The following is a 19,739-nucleotide window of genomic DNA, read 5'->3' as shown; positions in this document are numbered from 1 at the left end:
GTGTTTTGATCAGAAACTGCTGAACACTCAGCACGGTGTGGGCTGGTGTGTGAGCACATCGCCCATCATGAAATGGGAAAAACACAGTGAAAGTCTTCAATAATAATTCACGGAAGCCGAACACAGCCTCTCACACCACTACCAGCTGGCCCGCTGATACAGATGGGTTCCTAGCGGGGGAAGCCAGTGCTGCAAGGGGCCCACCTACCAGAAGATAATTCTGGTTTCTGGGTGGGAAGTCCCCCCTCATATATGCAACATCAAGAACTCACCACACTGATAAAATAAGACCACAAGCTTTGGCACCAGACACTCCCACTCAAACCCCGTTCTCCCTCCCAACAGACCCACCTAACCTGTCCAAGCCCATTCTCTCACCTGTAGACTAGGGTATTGGTATCTGCAGTTTCACAGGGTAATTATGAAGGCAAAGTCAGAATTCTGTAAGCAAAGCAGCTCACTGAGTTAACACTTAGTAAAGAGTATTCCCTCCCCCTCCCTCCCAGGCACCCAGAAATCTCAGTTGAAAGAATACTTTAAGTAGTAGGGCTTACCTCAAGCTTGTTGCTATTGCTACCCAGCTCTATATCATAATCACCTCAACCAAAGGACAGGAAACTTCTAGCTGTTGTGACCATGGAATCCAGATGTGGAATATGCCCAGTCATCAGGAAAATCTTACAGTCTTGGCACAGTTTGAGGACAGAGAGAGCAACAGCCAATAGCTACGGGGAAACTCTACAGTCTGGAATGTGCCACAGACTTCCAACCACAGAAGTTCCCTCTTGCGCTTAGACTGCGGTATCCCCCTGTGGTGGAGACCGTGGCCTCTGCTCTGCTCGGCGCGTCTCCCCCAGAAGCGCATGACGGTCCCCAGTCATCTCTAGGCCACGCCCATCGCCCCGGCCCAGCCCAGCTGTACCCATCAGGAAAACTGTTTTCTCGTTTCTTACAGAGGAAGACAGCAGATGTTCTCCAACGTCCTTTCTACCCCTAAAAAACCCTTTGATTCTGTGACCCATTTTAAACTAACTTCCTTCCTTCCTCCCTTCCCCCTCCCTCCCTCCCTTCCTTCCAGTGTTTATGGAATACGGCCTAGGTCTTTGATTCTGCGACCCTTTCCTAATTTCATTCTTCAATTATTCAACAATGTTTAGGAAACACCTATCTCTTTGAGTCTGCAATCTGATCTTAACTTCTCCTTTCGCTTATTTAACAATTTTACTGACTACCTGTTACACACCAGGTACTGGTATGTGCAAGAATGCACAAAAATGAGTAAGAAATAGCCCACACCAGTCAAAAGTTCACAGTCAATGAGGGCACAGATGAATGAGTAAGTATAATGTGGCATGGGGGTACTGGGCGCCACCTCCGGGAACCCAGGAGGAGATGACTAAGGCTGCCCCGTAAGTGGGGCAACGGCAGGCAAGGAGGGGAAGCCGGAAGGCTGCTCAGCGAACTGAGTGTTGGAGGAAGAGTAGAAGCCTATCAGGCGAATCAGATGGGTTGGAGACATCCCAGAAACAGGGAAAAGAATATGCCAAAGTAAGAAGATAAAGGCATGGTGATTTGCGAAATAGATAGTTCAATATGAATGAAATAAGGGGGGGGCGGGGTGGAAAAGGGGCCCAGATGATGAAGTGTCTTCTATACTTTACTAAGAATAGCGAACTTTATCCTTTTACGGAATGCCTAAACGATCCTCAATAAGGATTATCTGGATTACATGAGTGTCTTAGAAAGTCTACTGTGAAGACTGGATTACAGAGCTGGGTGGGGGAAAGCAGAGGGTGAGACTGAGGCCAAAAAAAGGTCTCAGTTCCCAATGGGAGAAAGTCACAGCATAAACTAAAGTGGTGGGCACGGTGAATTCTAGAGATATTCCGGAAGTAGGATCAAACAGACTTGGTGATCAGTGTGATGTGAGAAGAAAGAGGAGGGAGGCTTCTAGGATTATGCTCAAGGTTCTGTCTTGGGTAAGTGGGTTAGTGGTTGGTGAGAATAGCAAGCAACCCAGAAAGAGACCACAGAGGACCGGGAATCCTGCTGGCTCCCCCAACCGGAAACCTGTAACCATCTCTTATATGCAACTACGCACCCTGGAAGATAAATCACGCTAGACCCGTGGGGCCCATTGGAGCTCCCTTGCTTAACAGGGGTCCTAGGATATCATGGGACAGACACGGCACATCTTCACAGATCAGCCCTGAGACACAAACAGGTTTGTGGAGAAGAAAAGTATTTTAGCTGATGAGTTCAGTTTTCAACAGAGCTTCTATTTTAAACAGACAGAGTATAGAGTAAAATGCGTATTTTCATTTTAATTTACATGCAGAAAAAGACACTTCAAGGATTCTTCAAAGAAACCTCACAGAAGCTGAGAACCCGGAGGAGGTAAAGGTTTCCGGTGGTCAGAGTTCTCACTGCCTTTTGGGTTTTTCAGTGAAAATATTCACAAAGCGCTGCATTATAACATTATCAAGTAAGGCGGAAGAAATACAAATGCAGACACTTGGCATTTCCATTCCTATGCAGACACGTTAGACTAGTGGTTCTCAAAGTGTTGTCTGTGGACCCTGTGGAGGTCCCAAGACAAAAACATACTAACATTAAGATATTATTTGCCCTTTTTGCTCTGTTGATATTTGCAATGATGATGCAAAAGAACAGTGGGTAAAGTGCTGATGCTATAGTGCGAATCAAGGCGGTTGCTCCAAATCATGCTAGTAATCATTGTGTTCTTCACTGCCACATACAGTAAACACACCACACACACACACACACACACACACACACACACACACACAAAATAGAACAAAATAACCCAGCCAGTTTCACTTACTGTCTTTGAGGAAGCAGCAGTAAAAATTATTAATTTTACTGCAGACTGACCCTTGAATAAATATCTTTTCAATATTATATTATATAATGAAATGTATGCATAAAGCACGTTGCTGAAGTGTGAAGTTTGTCTCAAGGAAAAGGACATGTGTGATTGAGTTGGGAGCTGACCTAGCCACTTTTTTCATGAAACATCACTTTTAATTGGAAGAGTAACTGACAAACTGTGGTCATTCAAATTTAGGTATCTGGCAGACTGTTTCTTAGAAACGAATGAAGGCTGAAACTTTAAGGAAAAAAAGACAGTATTTGCAGCCAATGACAAAATTCAAGCTTTCAAACATGAATTAAACTTTGGAAAACCCATGTCCTACATTGTGAACTTGACAGCTTACCCATACGGACTTTTCAAATAAGATCAGTGTTGATGTTAATAATTTTCTCACATTGTATAATGAAATATGTCAACATTTGGTAGATCTACATTACTCAGTGAACCAATATATTTCAAATGACCAGTGCTTGATGTAACATGCATGAAGATCCATTCAAAGTCAAGACAGACCAGTAGATTTTAATGTAACAATATAAAAAGTTCCTTGAAACGGTTTCCTATTTTATATTACAACTCATAAGAAACTACCTCTTTTTTGAGTCTTCGTGCAGTGGCATAGTACCAAAGAACATCCGTAATTATCTGAAAAGACTATCGCGTATCTTCGTGAAGTTGGATTTTCTTCATACACCCGGTCCAAAACAGGAAGTCACAACTGACTGAATGCAGGAGCAGAGATGAGAATCTAGTTGTCTTCCATTAAGCCAGACACCAATGCAATTTGCAAAAATATAATTACACTCTTCTCACAAAAGTTTTTTGGAAAAGGTATATTTTTGATTAAAAATATCCTACTTATAGTTAACATAAAATGGTTTATAACAATTATTTCAATAATAATAAAATATTTAATTTCTTAGCTATAATTGCTTATATGATATAGAGAGAGAGAGAGAGAGAGAGAGAGAGAGAGAGAGACAATGTATATACACAAAAGCTCTTTGGAGTTCTCAATAACTGTTAGGAGGTCCTAAGACCAAGATGCTTGAGAACCAGTGTTAGAGAAATTTAACCTCAGGCCAAAGTTGTATGTACACGCATGTTCATAGTACCACCATTCTGAACAGCAAAAAAAAGGGGGAAACAAACCACATACCCAATGCTGTATATTTCTACAGCACAATTCTAGAGAGCAGTGAAAATGGACGCACCACCGCCACATGCATCAGCATGGGTGACTCTCACAAAGGTAACAGCTGAATGAAAAACCACGGTGCAGAATGCTGTGTGCTACCATTTTTTATACATTTCAAAGACAAGCAAAATAAAATATGATAAAGCCAGTGAGAAAAAAGCAAAGGAAATGATACACAGAAAATTTAAGAAAATGGGAACAGGTAGCAGAAGAGTACAGAAGTTTGACTGTGTTGGACTTTGTTAGATTGAGTGGCGCATTTACAGATACTGGTTTTACCATTATGCTTCAGTATATATGAATAAATGTTAGTTATATAATTTTCTGTAAATAGCACATACTTTACAACCGCAAAGGGGAATAGGGGTTCGGGCAAGCCCCGGTGGAGGGCCTGCAGCACCGGCCCCAGAAGTCCATCGTTCCGGCAGGTCTCTTCCACGCATACCTTCTGAGGTTGTACCCACTGCCATCCATCTGGTTTGGTTTTCCAACAGCCCTCCCTACTTATAAATGCCATTTCTCCCTTCATCCTCTATTTCCATTTTTATCACGATGAAACAAACTACCACATCTCACAGTTGGTTTTGTGTTGTATCCAAACCACTGAGTTTAGCAATCATAACACAGTTACAGCAGTACCTTGGTCCTTGTCATTAACTCGTTCTGGAACTCGTGACGAGTGCTGAAACCGAGGAGTACCGACCGAGCAAGCGCCCCAGCAAGCGCCCAGGGCTGAGACTTTTTTCTTGTCAAAATGCAGCAAGTACAGGGTTTGATGAGCTGTGAAGCCAACAAGTACTGAGGTGTGACTGTAATCTCTCACCGCCTGGACCAGCTCCTGCTACCTCCTTCCCACCTCCTACCCTTCCATCACCGACACGGTCCCTCTGGTTCAACCCAGCTTGTTCCCTGAGTGCTCCTGCATGCTTTTGCTCTATTTCAGCCCCTTCTGGCTAATGCCATTTCTTCTGTTTGTAGTGTTCCCCACTCTCTTTTCAAGACCCAAATCCACCACCTCCTTGGGGATGCTTCAGTATCACTAGCTACTGAAACCAAGAATCTTTTATCCATTGCTCTTACTCCAAGTTGCCTCAAACATTTACTCATCTAATTCCTCTTATATTGCCTCACACCTGTTCGCAGATTGATTTGTACTTATCTTATGTGGTTGTTTTGTGTCAACATTTGGAAGAACAGTCAGCAGAGACTGCATTCTATGTATACAACCTCTGTGAGCCAGGTACATGCTCAAAACTTTTTCTCAGTGAATAAGCACCAAGTAAAACTACAACTCTCAGCTGATCAAATCCTTACTGCTCTAATGTGAAACCATGTGTGTTGACATATACCATTATTCTCCAAAGGCTTTCAATTTATAATATCAAATTATGTTTTCCCCTGCTGTAGGAACAGATTTCCTATTTTATGATAAAAACCAAGTGAAGCAACATTTGCTTCATGGAATTCTTTTTCACAATATTAAATGACTTTAGAATTCAACATGTCTCCTCCCCATCCCACCCATCGTTACTTGAAGTCCTTAGAAAATCACCCTTGGCAGGTGGCTGAACCAGCTTCTTAGTGAACACAAGGTCTTCTGTCTCATTTTGGGGCAGTTTTACTTATTTGACTGGCCCTTGACTTAAGAAATCAAAGTTACCTTCCTTATAACTTCAATGGTACTGGTCCTATTATTTTGTTTTCTGCTCAGCATTCATAAAGCCATGAAAATGTTTTTCAAGCCAAATTTTAATTGTTTGTTTCCATCTCTTTTCCCACACACTTATCTCTGAGCTCCTTGAGAGCAGGGGGGCTATGCGCTATTCAGCTCTAGAGATGCCTAGTTCTGGCACAAAAGCACTCAGTTACTGCTGCATGAATGAATCAATAAATCAATGAATGAACCAATGAATCAATCACGTACCTGTTATCAGACACCAGATGGAATTTAGAATGAACGACAATTCAGAGAAAGTTTACACCCCTTTTCGCAACTTCATATATTTGAACATAGTTATCATGCATGGTTTTTCTCCACCCTCACTCATATGTTCAAATTAAACACTCCCAGTTGCCTCAATACTTAATTCCTCATTTGATTTCAAGAGCCCTCAGCATTCTAGCTGCCTCCCCTCTGGTGAGAACTTTATCAATTTTCCCCTTTAAATCTGGACACTCGATCTGGGATTCAATATCACACATGTGATCTAATCAGTTTACAAGTCCAATGTCGCCACCCTTGTTCTGCATTCAGTCCCTAAATTACCTCAGCCAACGCTACTAAAATACATCCATTCTTCAGATGAAAGCTGTATTTTAAATGTTGCTTGATGATGAACCGTGCTCTGGGGTATTTCCCATTTTACTTTAAACATGCCCAGATAGCTTTATTTATACTAAATAGGCAATGTAGATGTTTAAAACTAAATGAACAATATCTGTGATTTCTATGGTTTCATTCTTGTGGAGCACATTTAACTTATATTTTAAATACTTGTATTTATTTTCTTTTGTGCCTATTTTCGCCTCTATGAACAAGTATGCGAGGAGCCATTGGTATACAGCACTTCTAACTATAATCAAGTAGTCTGGCCAACCCAAACCCTACTTCTAGACTATGAAATTTTTTTCTTCCTATAAATGTCAGAAAGCAGCTCACTCCAATTTGAGTTCCCTCTTTCTTAAGGTCAGATTAAAACCCAGTAAGTTATTATGCGAGGTCTGCTTTCCCCTCAAAGGGAGAAATCATAACGCACATTTTAGAAACATTTCCTAAAGCATTGGGTGTCCCACACTTTGTTTCCTCCCAAATACAGCTGCGTTTCATGGCCTAGCGAGGACTGCTGGGTTCACTAGTGGAGCCAAAAAAGCACAGACCAGGAAACAACTCACAATTCTAGGCTGGTACTCAAACGTGGTGTTTTCCACATGGAGAACGAAATGGAGACCCCAGACAGCGTCACTGCATGTACCTCTATTCTTTCTCCTCCTGCTTCGTCTGAGGTCAAAATACATCTTTGAGAAAGAAACAATATTGGTGACAGACGTTGTCATGAGTCAGAGAGCAACGTGCTCCACCAGCACCTGAGGGGTCCTCCCACGGGAAGGGTTTCAGAGTGAGGAGGTGCAGCTGGAGACGGCACGTCCTTCAGTTTGTGGGGCCCCGTGAAGGTTTCACAGTCCTCAGAGATGTGCCTCAAGAGGCCAGGAGATGGTCCATCCAGCCCTTGACAGTGCTGACACTGGTGACCACGGGCTACTTCCTTCCTCTCCGTGGCTCCGTTTTTACCTCTGTCCAACTGGCTGCAGGAGCCTTTCCCTGTCTGCCTCACAGACAAATGATATTAGAGAAAATGCTTCGTGGACAATGAAGCATAACATAAATACAAAACGCGGTTAATGCACTATTACCCATTTTACAAGAGGGCACTCCGTAAGCACAGAGAGGTGGAAACACTTGGCCTAGGTCATAAAGCTAAGTGAGGAACCCTGGTGTTCGTGGCTGACGAAAGGGACAGACGAGACTGGAGGCTATGTCTCCTGACAACTGCAGGGCCCTCCCGCAGCCTCTGGTTTCCAGCCTGGAAGAGCTGGCGTCAATTCCTCAGGCCTATGAGCTGTTTATAGGATTCTAAGAGTCTAACAAATTATCGTCAATAAACTACCCAAGCTCGGCCTCACATCTTTATTTTTGGCTGAAACGGCATCAACCCAGAGCTGGGGGTCTGGGAGTCCTCCACCCCAACCATCCACTAGGATCACCCCGGGGAGCTCTTTAAGATTGCCCATGCCAAGTGGCCTGGGCCACTTCAATTTAAATCTCTAGGGGTGTTTCCATTTGTTAGTTTTTAATTTTTTGATTCATTTTTTCTTAACCCTCACCAAAGGATACATTTATTGATTTTGGGGGCGGGGGGTTGTGGAGAGAGAGAAATGTCAGTCGGCTGCCTCCTGGAGGAGCCACGCTTTGGCATACTGGGTGATGCTCCAACCACCTGAGGCCTCTGTGATTCATTTTTACATTTCATTGCTTCAAATGCCTCCAACTATGGGAAATCTTTGATAGACCGATTTTTCATAATAACTTTACGTAAAGCATTGCACAACAATGTGTTGGCATTTTTTAAACTCTCCCAGGTGATTCAATGTGCAGTTAGGGTTGAGAACCACTGGGTGTCGGCTGATGGTGATCAGAAACTGACAGGAAACAATATTTGTCTGTGGCCGATTACACAGCGCCACGAAAGCAATCCTAGTGAGATCCTTAGTTGAAATGAATTCACACCTCATGGATATCAATGTGGTGGACGTTTACTGTACACAGACTATGTGCCAGGCACGAGTCTAAATATATCTTTATGGATGAAATATTTGTTCCCATATAACTTCTAGTGCTTCCCCATTTTACAGATGAGAAACAGGCAGCGAATTGCAGTAACTTGCCAAGGTCACGGCTAAAATGCGGCGTGGCCAGGCTGTAGCTCACGCATCTGGTGCCGGGACCTCAATCCCCTATGCTGCTTCTCGATACGGCCACGGAATGTGGTTTACAATGCCCTAGCCTTAGCGATGAATTAAAAGACCACAGGATACTGGGGAATGCGGAACAGTCTGCAACCCAAATGCCTGCACAGGCCGAAGGGTAAGGGACACAAGGGAGCTGGGCAGGTGTTCGTGCAGACAGGGACGCGGCGGCAGAGGGGCAGGAGCTGTGGCAGACTGACGAGCACATGCCCGGAGAAAGAAGACAGTCGCCACCGACCGCAGCAGATTGCTGCCATGTGGGGAGGTGGGCCCAGTGTGCTGGCTCTTCCAAGTTTTCAAAAGAAGCTACAAATTTTGATTTTTATGTGAAACCGCCCATTTCCAAATGTTGTCTCAAGTTTTTCAACATACTGTGTGGGGCAAAATACATCACCAGGCCACTAGCTTGTGACCGCTGACATGAGCTATCGCACATACACAACACACACACACACACACACACACACACACAGCTCTCAGTCCTTCGTTTACAATTCATTTAACGTGTTCTTGGATTGGTTTTCTGCAATTAGAAACAGAACACTCTGCCTTTTTTTTCTGTCATGCAAAATTTCAACTATTATCTATATAACACATGGAAAAACCAATATAAATTTCCCCTGGGTAATTTTAATCAGTGGACTAACTGTTGAATAAATGAATAAATAAACATTTATTAAACACCTATTCTCTCATTTGATTCTCACTCTAAGTCAGTGAACATGGATTTACTATCCCCACTTTACAGGCAAGCCCAGTCATAATTCACATGGTTATTATACTATTTAGGCATAATTCAGGTCAAATCGTATACACAGAGGAACACGTTCCCACAGTAAAAGTCTAATGTAATACTGTTGGCCTATGAAACAAGTATTAGTCAAGCCCTGTTATAGGAGCGTTATAAAAGAATTTTACCATGTTACATTTATTCCTTGTCACTCTAACTAGATATATGAAAAATTAAAAGCACAGAAATCCCCAGAAAGTTCCGAGTCAGACATTCCTGTAGTCTAATCACAATCTAAGCAAATGGAAAGCTATTTCATATACTTAATGATAGTTAACTCTTGAGCTTTCAATGCAGCAGGCACTAATTAGGCATGGCTTGTGTGCACACGTAATATTGAGATTTATGTATGTATTCAATTAATCCTTACAATAACCCTATGATATAGGAACTGTTATCACTATTGAAAGATGAGGAAAACAGAGGACAAGGAAGTTAAGTAATCTGCCCAAGGTCACAGAGCTAGTTAGTGACGGAGCTAGGATCTGAACGGCCTGGCTCAGGAGCCTGTTCACTTGATCACAATGCTATGAACTTTGTATGTGCCCCTCTGTTTTTACTTAAGTTGGACCATAGACAGTAGACAAAGTGAAAAGAGGGCAAAGTCATGTGACCTTTTCTCACTCTTTCGTCGCAAAACAACAAAAGCTTTTAAAAATACACCACCAGATGACCCAGGACACTAGCGCTATATCCTTTCGAAAAATCTACCTCCTTCCCCAAGTACACTAGCTTGTTTCAGATGCTCGGAGAAGCAGAGTGCTGCTGATCATGTAAGAGTCCACTTTCCCCTGGCCTCCTCTGGTCCCTTCTGAGGGCCAGCTTCTCCAGAGCACTCAAAACAGTTCACCCTGAGGTCACACCTCTCTCTCTCACCTCTTGTCTTTTTTCCTTCACACCACACGTCTAATGGGTTCTAATCCTTTTTCTGCACCATGTAAAAATTACCAGAGAGAAGTAGGTATTATTTTTTTAGGGTCAGCTTTTTTGGGTCCAAGCCTCAGAGAAGGTCCATGCATTTCTTCCTTGCTGGTAGATAGCACTTGGCTAAATTGGGACTTTCTTTAAAAACAGAAGAAAGGAGTACCTAAGCCTTAGTCACAGAAGAGCTCCGGAAACAGAACTTCGGTGGTGAAGCTTGTTTTTTCGTGAGAAGGGAATGGACGGCTGGAAACAATATCCTTTTTAGGCACACTGAATCTGCTGCATTTAACATAACCCTGGGTCAGTCTGCGAAAAGCAGAGCTGCTAAAGGCCACATGCTGATCTCACATGGTGGGCGTGTATCACTGTACACTTTATAAAATTAGCTACAGTGCAGCCTCTGTATGTGTGCGTCTGTGTGTATACGCAGTGAAGCTGACTTTTATAAAAATAAACAGCAATATGCACCCATGAGGCTAAAGATTAATATCAAGCCAAAGTCTGATTTTAATTTATGAAACTACCTTGTAACTACAGCAATTCTATCCCAAGGAGGGTCCTTGGGGAATGACAGGAGACATCTGAGAGGCCCCTGCTTCAGCACCTAGTCATACACTATTCTCTAATGTCATAAAAAATGTAATTTACAGACAGAGGATAGAAATACAAAACTTGGGCCTAAACAGAAGGGGGAAGGCGGCTAGAAACTTCAGCCCATCAAATACTATTTCTAAGCTATTTCTAAGGTTTGTGCTTTGCACATTAGTTTCTTCTGAACATGACAAAAGGCATTTCAGCTACCATGAACCATAAAGTATTTGTACACTTGGCCCTAGATGGTATGAGTTACTGGACTACACCTAGAAAAGGAGGAAACGGAAAAGAATGCATCGACACAGGACCCAGCACCTTCATTTACAATCTATGTCTCCAAAATGTGATTCGAGAGCGCCTTAACTAAGCCAGAATAGTAATGAAATCTGATGGGGGACAGGGACATAGATCCTTATTATAAATAGGCCTGATCTGGACTTTTTTCCCATAAAACTCAAAATCTGTTCTTTCACCACAAGCCTATGGTCTTGTAAACCCTTATGCTACACAGCCTTTAACTCCCCCCCAAAGTCCTATTTTGTAGGTCACACTCTCATTATCTTGTTCTGTGATCAGTCTGATTAAATTATAGAAAATGACTAATCCACATTCAGAATGGAGAGATCAGCTCCAGCCTGCCGTCTGTTTTTCCGTCCTACTATCCTAATACACCAGCAGAGATTGTAAAAGGAGGAAGGGGTGGCAAGGCAACGTCAGCAGGCTGAAGGATGCGCGAATCAACTCACCCTCAGGAATACGCCGCCCCTTCTTCAGCTTTCACACAGGCATTCCTGACCCTTCCCAGAAACCGTGGGAGCTCTGCGCACCAGGGCAAATGGGGCTCCACCATCATTTCCTTCACACCTTCTCATCTTTGAGTCCAAAGACACCACTTTGCATATAAATGCCCAGAGTCAGTGATACTGGATGAGTTTTTTTTCTCTTTGGTGAAACTAAACGCATTCAGACTCATTCTGAACCCAAACTACTGAGATTAGGAAATAAACTAGTTAGCAACCCAGCCGGGCACTGTGCATTTCTAACCCAATCTTTCCTATGAGAACAGTTTGATACTAATAGGACTTCTTGTATTTTAAACCAACTTTGGACCCCAGGAGAAGCCTGCCTGGTTGCGCCACATACACAACACTATCCCTTGGGTGTTTCCACAGTCTTTGTCCATCTAACTTCATAAGCCTCACAAGACAGAGATTTTCCACACCTCTCTGGCACTCTCCTAATAGAGGCCATTCAAAGCTCTAAAACTCCAAATGCACAGCAAGCTCTAACCCTGGCCAAAAGCTGTCCCGTTTCTATTTCTCCAGCATGATTTATTAACACTTTGTGCAGGAGGCTTGTCAACGCACGGCGGCCGTGTCATCCCCAGGGCGAGATGGCAGCACGTAGATAAATTAAAAATCAATTTTTTTATTAGAAACTATTTTGAAGCATTAGAAGGAATGTGATTTTGAGCTATCTTTCTTATTTTAACAGGAAAGCTCGGTGGACCCTACTTACTGTATTAGGAATATATGGATTTCTTTTTAGGAGAACAAATAGCCATTACTGCCCAGTATCGCCCTGGCCTGCGACGAGGTAGCTCAGAACCATTAGCTCTGGCTGACAGGAGCAGTGAAATATTTGACTACTTCAGACTCAAAAATTTTCCCTGTGGTTCCTGTCATAGTCGGGAGGTATGGCCTCGACACGAGAAAAATTTATAATAAGTAGAGAAAAGAGTTAAGTTCTCCACCTTTCTCTTTCAAAAGACATAGAAAGTCTCCTCAAAATATAAAAATAAGGGATCCAGTTGCATGTCAGCATTTTGCTTCCCGATTTTACTAGAAAGCAAGAGAGAATTTTTAAAGTTTTGTTAATGAAGAGCACAATAACCTGTTCTGGTCTTGACCCACAACTGAATAAACAATAAAAACACTAGACTAACAAAACAACTGTTTCATTAACTTTTCCTTTGTGCGCCCCCTTGAGAACAGGCATCAGGCAGATTTCCAATGATAAATATAATAGGATCTAAACCCATATGCGGTTCTAGTAAGTTGAAGCCACGTAGGCAAACTTAAAAGCACGGATGGCACCAGTGGAACAACGATTTACAGATGCCACAAACACCGAAGAAGCCCCTTCCTTACCCTCTCCGTCTTAGAGTGGCTTGTGATTCCCAATGTAATATGTTCATCAAGTACTGAGCCCCAGGCCTGGCCAACAGTCACGGACGGTATCAGTTTCCCTGTCTTCCTCTTTCTTAGGCTGACATTTTTAAGCTATGCCGCTTGGAATTCTGCTAAAGATAAGCACATGGTATAGCTCCAAGGATCTCTAGGATATTTTTTGGACATGGTGTTAGACCTTGCCAATGGAAAGAACTTTGGTAAAAGAGCCATCGACAGCAGCAGAGTCCCAGTTAAACCCCCAAATGATAATGATTGCTCTAGGCCAAGAAATAAAGGCTTATTAAAGCCACTTCTCAAAAATAATTTAGGTTTAACAACCTTTGTTGGGGCCACCTCCAAAAGTGAGTATAGAACTTCTTTCTGATTTGTAGCCAGTAGGATCACCATTCAGCTCTATAGGGCAGGGGTTTTTTTGTCCTGCATATGTATGAGGCCCATATAAGACACAGACGCGCAGCTAGTATAGAACTTTTTCATTTGTAGCCAGCAGGATCACCATTCAACTCGACAGAACAGGCCATTTATTTTTCTGCATATGTATAAGGCACACAAAACACACACACACACACACACACACACACACACACACACACACACTTCAGAGGCCCAGGAGGAAATGACTGTGTAGAATTTTAAATCAGAAATCTAACCCTTAGGTTAGCAGTGTCAGGTTAAAGGCTCACCCATCCCCAAAGCTAATTCAGTTCTGAACAGTCCCATGGGTGTCTAGTTGAACAGAAGGAGCTAGGAAACCTTAGCAGGCCCGAGCCCAGCCTGGGGAATTGCTGGGACTCGGTGCCAGGGGCCGAGGCTCACCCCAGACTTGGTATCAGATAATACCAAGTGCTAGTCTGGATTTCCAGGACTAATCTACTCGAGGGTGGAACTTCCAGGTTCCCTGGTGTCTGCGCTGCAGAGTGGGAGGACAGTGGCCTTTGTACAGTCACATTGTACCTGGCTCCTGTGGATTTAGGAACAGGAAAATAGATTCAACACATAGAGTCGCTTAGTGGCAATTGTTTACAGGAGGTGCAGGGACAAGGTGGGGGACCCAGGACAAAGTGGGAAGCATTCCAAATTTTCTACAGATTCAGTTTTCACAAGTTTCCTTTTCTTTTTTGTATTTTAACTTGAACTTAAATGTGTGTTTATAGTTCTCTAGATTCTTAAAACCTTATATCAACAGTGGCTGTTAACCACTTTTGTATTTCTTCAGAAAGGCTCTTGGATTTCAAAAGCAATTTCCCCACCTCATTCCCCCTCCGACCCTCCCCCAAACTCCAAATTACACACATCATTCCTTTTAGGGTCAAATTTTAAATCAGCCCCCAGATAAGTTCTTCCAACCCTGGTATGACTTCTACCAGGGCAACTTTAATCCCCAGACTGACTAAATTTTATCTTTGATACAAAACGGTTCTCCAAGGGATGCAAACTCCTTCTTTCACACATGATAAATAATAAAGAATTTAGCATTAAAGCTGGGACTTAAGGCTACAATTATTTTCTATATTAATTACCAATTAACACTATTTACCAAAGTCAGTATTTGTTACATTTCCACACACTGCAAGTTTCCTTAAGACTCACTCAGCACTTAGCAAGCCTTGGGTTACAGTCCGAATTGCCAAATACACCATTTGCCCAGAAATTGCTCTTCGTCCCAATGAAATTGCTTATAAAACATGTGTAAACCATGCCTCGAACGGGCAGCACCTATCCACAAAAATCCATTCAATGTAAAGGTAAGTGAAAAAGCTTCTCAAATTAGGCTTCCCTTTAAAAACTGAAGGGACATTTACAGTGTTTCCAAAGGTAATTGCTTCTTACTTCAGTAAAAGTGGCTTTATGTGACTAAAAGAGACAGTTGTGTTCTTTTTTTTTTTTTTTTTTTAGTGCCTAACAGTATTCAATTAGAGAACAGGGTGGGAGAGCCCACTCTCAAAATATAACTTAATCACCAGGCACCAGCGCGCATTAGAGGTCCACTAAGCACACGAGCTAAAATGGAGCCTGAATTTCCTCTCAGACGGAGAGGGTAGTCGCACGAGGTCAGGGTCAAGGTCACCAGCAGGGCAGGCTGCAGCTGCCCGACCGCGCTGCACACAACGGAGGGAAGGCGGTCCATCTCCGTCACAGCCGAAACAGATAAATCCCTTCTCCTCTCCTACCCTGCCTCTAACCCCGCCAACATTTTTTTTTTTTAAGCAAGGGAAACGAGAAGAAAGGAAAATGACCAAATAACCTCACCGCCCTGGTTTTTCGCACACAAGCTCATCAGCTCCCAAAGTTGCCATCTAAGGGCAAGTTCGCAGAGAACACCGAAGCCCATTTTGTCCGAGCAGGGCAAGCCTCCCCCCGACCTCGCCGGAGTCCTGCCTCCTCTCCCTCCCCCCGCGCACCCCCGAAAAGAGCCGGGAGCCGCGGCCGGCCGGCCTTATGCACGCACACACTCTGCCACCAACTGCTGCGAGTTTTCTGTGAATCGCAGCGCGGAGCCTCCCAACTCGCCCTCCCCGACTCCACCGCCTTCTCTTTCCTCGCACAAAATTTCCCTACACACGCAGCCGCCTGCGAGTGATTTTATGTGCATATATATTACATATGTGATATTATCCTCAGAACCTCTAGCGGGCAGGCGAAGAAAGGACTGCACAGGGGCATTTTTTTTTTTTTTTTTTTTTTTTTTTTTAAGGAAGGGGAAAAAAGCACAACCCAAGCTCTGTGCGTCGACTCCTGCGTACCGGGAAGGGGTAAAGAAAGAGGACTGTTTGCGGAGAGGGCTGGCTGCAAGTGCCCTTGCTCGCCACTTTGGCCCCGGCCCGGGTGACACGGAGCAGCGGGGGCACCCGGCCCGAGCCACACGCGCCCCCTGCCCGTCCCCCGGGCAGGCACTGCCACGGCTATTTCGCGAGGGGGAGATCGATCGCGCTGCCTGTCTGCAGCGGAAACGCACACGCTCACACACAACCCGAGCCCGAGACACCATAACCTTAACCCTTCCCCCACCCTCCGTGAACTTCAGGTGACCGACCACGTCGGCCTGACACCCGGGCGGGCGGGCGCTCCGGCTCCGCTCCCGCCCCCAGCCCGGGTTTTGCAGGATCGGCTCCGAGCAGCGCCAAACCGCCGGGAGTGGGGAGCAGTGCGGGGGGAGAGAAGAGAAATTGACCCTCAGTCTCCCCCGACCCCTCCCTCCGGCGCCTCCGGCGTCCCCTCCTCCCCGTCACCCCGCCCCACGCCTGCTCCCCTGCCCCCTCCTCCCTGCATTCAAGGAGCCGGGCGGCCCCGGGGGATATTTTTAGTCGCTTCTTTCTCCTTCACTTTTAGCTTTAGCAGCATCTCGGAACACTCAGAGCGGAGAAAGATTGGGGGTGGGGGGGGCGGCTGGAGAAGGAGTGGGGGAAAAGTTAGGAGTCTCGCAAAGAAAAGCCGGAGGGAGGGCGGAGAGGGACCGGGGGTGCGGGTGGAGGAGGGGAAGGGGACCGGGCCGTGCCGGCGGGTGTGAGTCTCCAGTTGGTGTGTGTGGCTGCAGCCGGGGAGGGCTGTGATGCACTTTAGTCCTGGACTCTGCTCAGCTCGCCGGGAAGGGGGGTCTGAGCGCCCGAGTCTCGCCCGGCTCCGTCTGCTCCGACTGACCCCGCATTTTATTGCGGCCAGGAGCCCTGCTCCTCCCCTCCCCTCAGCTCTGCAGGGACCTCGCGCGCCGCGAGCCGCCCTGCCTCCTGCCTCCGCCTCGGCGCAGCTCCCGCACCCCACATCCGCCCGCCGCTGCCCGGCCTCGCCCCCCGCCCAGTCGCCCCGCGCCCCGGCGCGCCCCCTCGCCGGGGCGCAGTGGGACCAGCCGCCCCGCGGCGCGTGTGTACCGTGTGTTTGTGTGCGGTGCCCCCACACCCTCCCCAGCCGCTCCCGCCTCGCCCGCCCCCGACTCCCCTCCTCCGCCGCCGCCTCCTCCACCTCCGCCTCCTCCTGCTCCTGCCCCAGCCGCCGCCGCCGCTGCCGCTGGCGGCTCCGGGGCCGACCAACCCCGGCGCAACCTTTTAGCCGGAGACGGACCTCTCCCTGAATCCTGTACTCGGCGGGCGGCCGTGCGCCCTCGCCCCGACACCCCCAAACGCCATGTCACGGCCCCCGGCCCTCCGCGCGCGCCCCGACCCCCGCACCCTCAGGCACTGAGATCCACAAGGAATTTTTTTTTATAAAGATTCCAACCTCTCCCACCTCCCCCCAACCCCCGATTTAGGGAAAAAAAAAAAAATAAAACGGCATCCACACTATTCCCCTCCTCCCTCCTCTTGCCCCCTCCCCCCAGCAACCCGGAGTGAGGAGGGGGAGGGGGAAGGGAAGGGGGAAAAAGCTCGATCTCAAGGAAAAAAAAGAGGGGGGCTGAGAGAAAGAAAGAAAAAGAGAGAGAGAGAATAGAAAGGGCACGGGGCTGATCATCACCAACATGGCTGCCTCAGCATAGACCTAAACGAGGAGTAACCCGGGCTGTGTCTTTGTCAGTTTCACCTCTGTAACCCTAAACTAATGCAGAAAACAACGGAGGAGGCTGCGGAGGGGAAAGAGGAGAGGGAGGGCGAGAAAATGGCACGAGAAGAGGTGGAGAAGGGATGACTTACGTGAGGGAAGGCGCTTGGGCTGCTCCTGCTTCCTCCTGGGCATTTTCCCCCTTTTCTCACATTCTCCTCCTTGGTTAATGTGAGATCAAATAAACCCCCGTGGGGGCAGAGAGGCAGACACTGGCAGGAGCGGGGAGGTAGTTGGGGGGCGGGCGGGCGGGCAGGGGGAAACCCCTTCTCTCCGGTGTGTACAATGGGTTGAAGCTTGTTTCCTGGAGCCAGAAGAGGGGTTTTCTTCTTTTCTTTCCTTTCTTTTTTTCCTTTTTTTTTTTTTTTAATTTTTTGGTCGTGCACCTGGCTTGTCCCCCGAGCGTAATATTCTTCAATGGAAACGGATCTAATAGGTGTGAGTGTGTGTGTGTCCTGTGCTCGCGTGTGTGATGGGAGGTATAAATAAATGAGTGCCGGTGCCGCGGTGTCTATGGCCGCGCTCTGTGTCTCCGAGCCCCTAACACTAATGTCGGGATCAAAGGGCAGCGGCGGCGGCAGCACAGCTCACAGCTCGCTCTCTCGCTCGCTCTCTCGCTCTCTCCTCTCGCGCTCTCTCTCTGTCACACACACACTCACACACACACACGGAGGCACAGACTGAGGGAAAGAGCGAGAGCTAGACACACACACACACACACACACACACACGCACACGCACACGCACACACACAGCAAAGAGGAAGGTGCCCTAAGGCTCCCAGGGCGGACTCAGCCAGGGATTTGCAACCGCTCGGAGTGGAAAGAATGGGGGGCGCGCGTGCGGGGGTGGGATGGAGTTCTTCGAATTTATCCCGCTATTCGCCAAATCGAGGGTGGGGGGGAAAGTTTTTCCCACTCTTGAAACAACGATCACTTCATTATTCTCACTGATTTTTCAAAAGGAAAGAGATTTGCCTCTTCACTTTCTTTTGTTTATTAAACTACATATTCTTCTGCATAAAATCCTTTGGGGTGTTGTCCGTAAAAGAATGACTCTCGTGCCCCATCACCTTAAGGGTGTGGAGGTTACAATCTCCCACATATTCTTTCCAAAACATTTCCAATAAAAATAAATTTTTTAAAAAAAATAAGAAGATAACATATGGTGATATCAATAATTAGGTTGATGGAGTCGGTGCCCAGTTTTGGAGTGTCCAGTGGAGTTAAAACTGAAAAATGCTGCCTAAATGAAAATTACAGCCTCTTGACAAAGGGGGGGAAATAAGATTAGGTCACCCCTGATGGTTGATTTAAGTGCTACGTGACACTCCTACAGTGCATACAGCAATCCTGACTTCTGAAATTTACTTTTTTCCCCTGTTGTCATTCAGGTAGATGAAGCTTACACAGAGGCAATTCCAGTTTGCATTATGAGCCCAATATAGCAGTTTTCATTAACTGATACATACTTTCATTACTTTACAAATCACACATCTTTCTTCAAAGACAGACATAAAGGGGAAAAATAGAAAAGGACGGGTCTCACTCTAGCACAAAAGGTACTTGGTGAAAGAGGACTGTTCCCTTTGTGACTTGTAGTCATTTGGACAAAAGTTCACTCGGAGGTTGTTAATTATTTAAACTCCAAAACCTGCTGCTATAATCGAAGTGAAAATGGCCTGAAGAAGAGTTGTTTCATAAAACTCTCTTTGTACGAGGAAACTTTGAACTTAAGCAGAATACATTATATGTCATGAGTCAGAGGTAGCTAAAAAATAAAAAGGTGCATTATTTAAGTACATCTTCCCTTTTTAGCTTTAAAAAAAAACCTCTGACTCATCATCTTATTATGTTAAATATTTTCTCACCAATTTTAAAATAGACTTTTTCATCAAAGAAGGTGGAGGCAGGGCGAAGGTACAAAACATTAAAATGACACTTACAAGCGTACATGGATGGATACTGATGCCTCTTGGAGGTTCTGGCTTAATTCTCACAATTCAAGTGCTGTTAAAGACAGCCATGGGGGTTAAATCCCTACGTGAGCCCTCAAAAATAACAACAAATCTTTATATTACACACTTTTATT

The 19,739-nt window shown here is 45.5% G+C and overlaps 1 protein-coding gene across 1 annotated transcript in view; it reads right to left on the bottom strand.

Moving 5' to 3' along the window:
* ZNF827 (zinc finger protein 827) overlaps positions 1–18,198 on the bottom strand; it is a 154,924-nt gene extending 136,726 nt beyond the window's left edge. The window contains exon 1 of the mRNA XM_054562789.1: positions 17,741–18,198. Within this exon, the coding sequence (XP_054418764.1) occupies positions 17,741–17,783 (43 nt within the window). The 5' untranslated portion in view covers positions 17,784–18,198. The remainder of the gene's footprint in view (positions 1–17,740) is intronic.
* Between the last annotated feature and the right edge of the window lie 1,541 nt (positions 18,199–19,739).

This window comes from Pteronotus mesoamericanus, unplaced genomic scaffold (genome assembly GCF_021234165.1).
Source record: "Pteronotus mesoamericanus isolate MK-2021 breed Mesoamerican mustached bat unplaced genomic scaffold, CSHL_Meso_final contig_163, whole genome shotgun sequence".
Lineage (NCBI taxonomy): Eukaryota > Metazoa > Chordata > Mammalia > Chiroptera > Mormoopidae > Pteronotus > Pteronotus mesoamericanus.
The sequence above is the reverse complement of the archived record's forward strand: the minus strand, read 5'-3'. Positions and strand labels throughout refer to the sequence as shown.